The 4437-nt window shown below is 35.1% G+C and overlaps 1 protein-coding gene across 1 annotated transcript; it reads left to right on the top strand.

The window, feature by feature from the left end:
* Positions 1 to 647: 647 nt before the first annotated feature.
* LOC113290209 (AAA-ATPase At5g57480-like) lies at positions 648 to 2826 on the top strand. The gene has a single exon (XM_026539788.1). The coding sequence runs from the start codon at positions 1099 to 1101 to the stop codon at positions 2632 to 2634; it is 1536 nt and encodes a 511-aa protein (XP_026395573.1). The 5' UTR covers positions 648 to 1098; the 3' UTR covers positions 2635 to 2826.
* Positions 2827 to 4437: the final 1611 nt, after the last annotated feature.

Here is a 4437-nt window from a genome sequence, read left to right as displayed (position 1 = left end):
AAAAGGTTCCCAAGAAAAAAACACAAGTAAGCCAACTTGTGATTCTTTTTCTTCTTTATTTGGGACACCCCTTAGACTAAATCTTATGGGCTAGATTGAACTGCTAAATTAAGCATTTAAGTGTTGCAGTTCAAAAAAAGAGTGTTGTTTATTTATTAATACTAGTTCTCTTTCCTAATAAGTACTCGCAGTTGAGCTAGCAACGAGATTGAAGCGCTCAATGGTTTAGCGCAAAAAAAAAAAAAAAAAAAAAAACCTTTTCGCTGAATGGTTCAGCGCTGGACGTTATATCTTATAATCTGACGGCTGAGATTTAAAGCACTGAATGATTCAGTGCTGGGCTGACGTGGACTGCTAATCTAACGGCTAGATTAGCATTCTCATAAGACTTAGGAGGTAATTCTAAGTGACGTGGACTGCTACATTAGCACACCATAAGACTCAGATTTAATATATGGGTACCCCTGATAGCAATCTTGAATTATTATTATTTTTATTTTTTTGTAAAAGTTCATCACATGAAACCATCTGAGGAGGTTGTGAACCAACTAGTTAGATATTTATATAAAGTGATTTTGGAACAGTTCTCAAACAAGTAATTAGTAGTACTGTACCACCCCCCCACTGCTACACTCTCACTGTCACTTTCAAAGATCTTGATGTATCATCATCCCCACCACCACTCTGCAAAGCTTTAGATAGTTCTAGTTCATTGCTACCCCAAAATCATTCATATTTCAGACCCTCTCATTGATCATCACACCCAAAGAATCCAAAATCTTCCTTTGTTTTTACCTCTGAAAAACAACAGTTTCCCTCTGTCCCTCCTCTCTAGTCTCTATACAAACGCTATAAACAAGAATGCACCTTTAGATAGAGTCCATTCAGGAATTCAAGAACCAGAGAAAAGGATTGAAGAAAGAAAGATAATTATTGTTACAAAAACTCCAAAAACTTCATCTTTTTTATTCATCAGAAACTCAGAACTGCTTTCTCTCCTCCAAAATCCATTCAATTAGATAAAAGAAAACAAACCCATTATCAAAATCAAATCTTGCATTCAAATTTTCTGATAATTTCATCACTACACATTCGAAAATGATGGAATTTTGGACATCAATGGCATCTATAATGGGAATTTTCGCATTCAGCCAGACATTGCTCCACACAGTATTCCCACCAGAGCTACGTTTTGCATCAGTCAAGCTCCTGAACAAAATCTTCAACTGGTTCTCATCTTACTGTTACTTCGACATCACAGAAATTGATGGTGTCAATACTAATGAACTCTACAATGCTGTTCAGCTTTACTTGAGCAGTTCTGCTTCCATTACTGGTACTCGTCTTTCACTCACCAGAGCTTTAAATTCGACTTCTTTCACATTTGGGTTGTCGAATAATGACTGTATCATCGATACCTTCAATGGCGTTACTGCTTGGTGGGAACATTTTGTTACTCAGAGACAGTCGCAGACATTCTCATGGAGACCATTACCAGATGAGAAAAGAGGGTTCACTTTGAAAATTGAGAAGAAGAATAAGAAGATGATTTTATCATCGTATCTTGATTTCATCATGGATAAAGCTAATGAGATTAGAAGGAAGAATCAAGATCGATTGTTGTATACAAATTCTCGTGGGGGTTCGTTGGATTCTCGTGGTAATCCTTGGGAGTCTGTTCCATTCAAACATCCAAGTACTTTTGATACATTAGCCATGGATCCTGTTAAGAAGTTGGAATTAATGGCGGATTTAAAAGATTTTGCAGACGGCCAATTGTTTTATCAGAAGACGGGCAGAGCTTGGAAAAGAGGGTATCTGCTTTATGGTCCACCCGGGACAGGGAAATCAAGTATGATTGCTGCTATGGCTAATTATCTTGGTTATGATATATACGATCTTGAATTAACTGAAGTTAATACTAATTCCGAATTGAGGAAGCTGTTAATGAAAACCACTTCGAAATCGATTATCGTGATTGAAGACATCGATTGTTCTATAACTCTGAATAACAGGAAGAAATCAGGTGCAAGAAGTGGTGGACATTACGATTCTTCTCCGACTGATTTGATGAGAATTGGGTCTATTAGCCCGATGGGTGAAGAACACGGCGCGAATTCGATTACTCTTTCGGGTTTATTAAATTTCACTGATGGGTTATGGTCTTGTTGTGGCAGTGAAAGGATATTTGTGTTCACAACTAATCACATCGAGAAGCTTGATCCTGCATTGCTCAGATGTGGCAGAATGGATATGCATATTTTCATGAGTTTCTGTTCTTACCAAGCATTGTTAATTCTGTTCAAGAATTATCTAGGATTCGAGAAACATGAGCTAGAAGCTGAATTGATGAAAGAATTTGAGAGTGTGATTGATAAAGCTCAGATGACACCGGCTGATATTAGTGAGGTTTTGATTAAGAACAGAAGGGATAAACATAAAGCTGTTTTGGAGCTGTTGGGAGCTTTGAAGAGCAGAGCAATGAAGAATTCCATGATTGTTGTTCAAGATGTAGAAGAACAAGAGAAAAGGGCTTTAGAGATGACTACAACTGAAGAAGAGGAGGAAGAAGAAGAGAATTGTAATGATGCATTGCTTGAGACTTGTAGCAGTAAACAAGAGAAGATGAATTAATGGGGTTAATTAGTAAGTTAGTTACATTTAAGTAGAATAGAATTTTCAAGGCATTGACAGAAATGCTGATTTCAGTTCTCCCTTGCCCTTTTCTTTTCTTGCTTTGTTTTTGGTGTCTTAGAATTATGTATGTTGTTTGTTTTAAATCTTTTGATTAGCAAGTTTTTAGTATTGGTTATTTTGTTTTTGGTACTCGGGTTTTGTCCAATTTTAGAGTCTGGTCTAACATTTGTCCACCTTTGAGTTTGGTAATTGGAGTTGACGTTGACTTGCATTGACCTAACATTTGTCCACCTTTGAGTTTGGTACTTGGAGTTGACGTTGACCTGCATTGACCGTATGAAATCTAACTTAAATTATTTTAAATTACTTTTGATTAATTTTATCATTTAATATATTTATGAATTGACAATTTTACCCTTCTTTTTTGATAAATGTTGAGATACCGTATTCACTCTTTATTTCCCTTCTCGTCTACTACATAGAAGAAGAAAGTTCTAGAACTTGCAGCCGTCGGAATTGATGGTGATTCAAATCTGTAGTAGTTCATGTTTACAAGAATACGGGAGATGGTGAAGATGAATTGAAGAATTGGTAGATAAATCACAGATGTGTATATATCCGCATATCCTTTCTTGAGTTTAGCTCTCATAACTACCATATTTGAAGATGGGTTTATATCAGAGATGGGTTTAATTGATAAAAAAATTAATTAGTTCTACTGGTTGTTTATTAATTGAAGAATTGGTACAACAGATCATTCTAGAGTTTGAAGAAGTTAGGTCTGAAAATTTGAGGGATTGTGGATTCTGCCGAGTGTTGCTGGTGGTGTTTGAAATTGACAAAATTGGAAAAGAAGATGATGATGTTGTTGGATCAAATCAGAAGATGACGAATAAAATTACCTGAGAAATCAATATCAGAGAAGGAGAAATTAACTGAGGCAAGTGAAATCAATACTTCACTCGGGATAATTGGGATTTTATGGGTCATATCATCTCGGTATGTATATGATTTTAGATCTTGTTCAATTTTATTTGGTTTAAGTTCTCAAGAGAAAAGCCATGTTCGATTTTCAGTACTCAGTGACAGTGTCTATTTGTCAATTGTTTATGGAAGTGCAACATCTATTTAGTTGTTTCTTAGCTGGATACATACATACTGTTGATATATAGAAGAATGAAAATTTGAGTTATAGGATAATGGATTGGTCAAAATTGATTGATTCTATGTTTGGCAGTGTTCTAGAAAAAGAACATATGAATTATTCGTGGAGTATGCTGATAGTTTATAAGTTGATTGAGAATCCTTGAACGATAGTGAATGATGGGTTGTGATTGCATCAGGTTGATTAGTTTTTAATGTTCTTAATTCATACTTTTAAATGATTTTATTGGTTCATCAATTGTAGTACAAAGTCTTGGAGGCGAGTGTGGTTGCAGAGTCATGACCGTAGGATTATTGGATATATACCTTAGTCATTGGATGCTTGCCCATATTAGGGATATAATTGTAAACTGATATAATTTATTTTTTAAAATTAATTAAAATCTAGTTTTAAACAATCAACACATGTCAACGTCAATTCTAAGTATCAAATCCAAAGCTGGACAAATGTTAGATTGAACTCTAAAACTGGACAAAACATGAGTATTAAAAACAAAATAACCCTTTTAGTATTAATTTAATATATGAGAAGGTGATTTGGTTGTGCGTGTGCGGGTTTGTCTGTTGTCATTACTTACTGGATTTGTCTAGTAATTTAGCAGTTAAGTGCCATTTAATTATAGGGTTTCATGCATT

Source organism: Papaver somniferum, chromosome 6 (assembly GCF_003573695.1).
Source record: "Papaver somniferum cultivar HN1 chromosome 6, ASM357369v1, whole genome shotgun sequence".
Classification (NCBI taxonomy): Eukaryota; Viridiplantae; Streptophyta; class Magnoliopsida; order Ranunculales; family Papaveraceae; genus Papaver; species Papaver somniferum.
The sequence above is the reverse complement of the archived record's forward strand: the minus strand, read 5'-3'. Positions and strand labels throughout refer to the sequence as shown.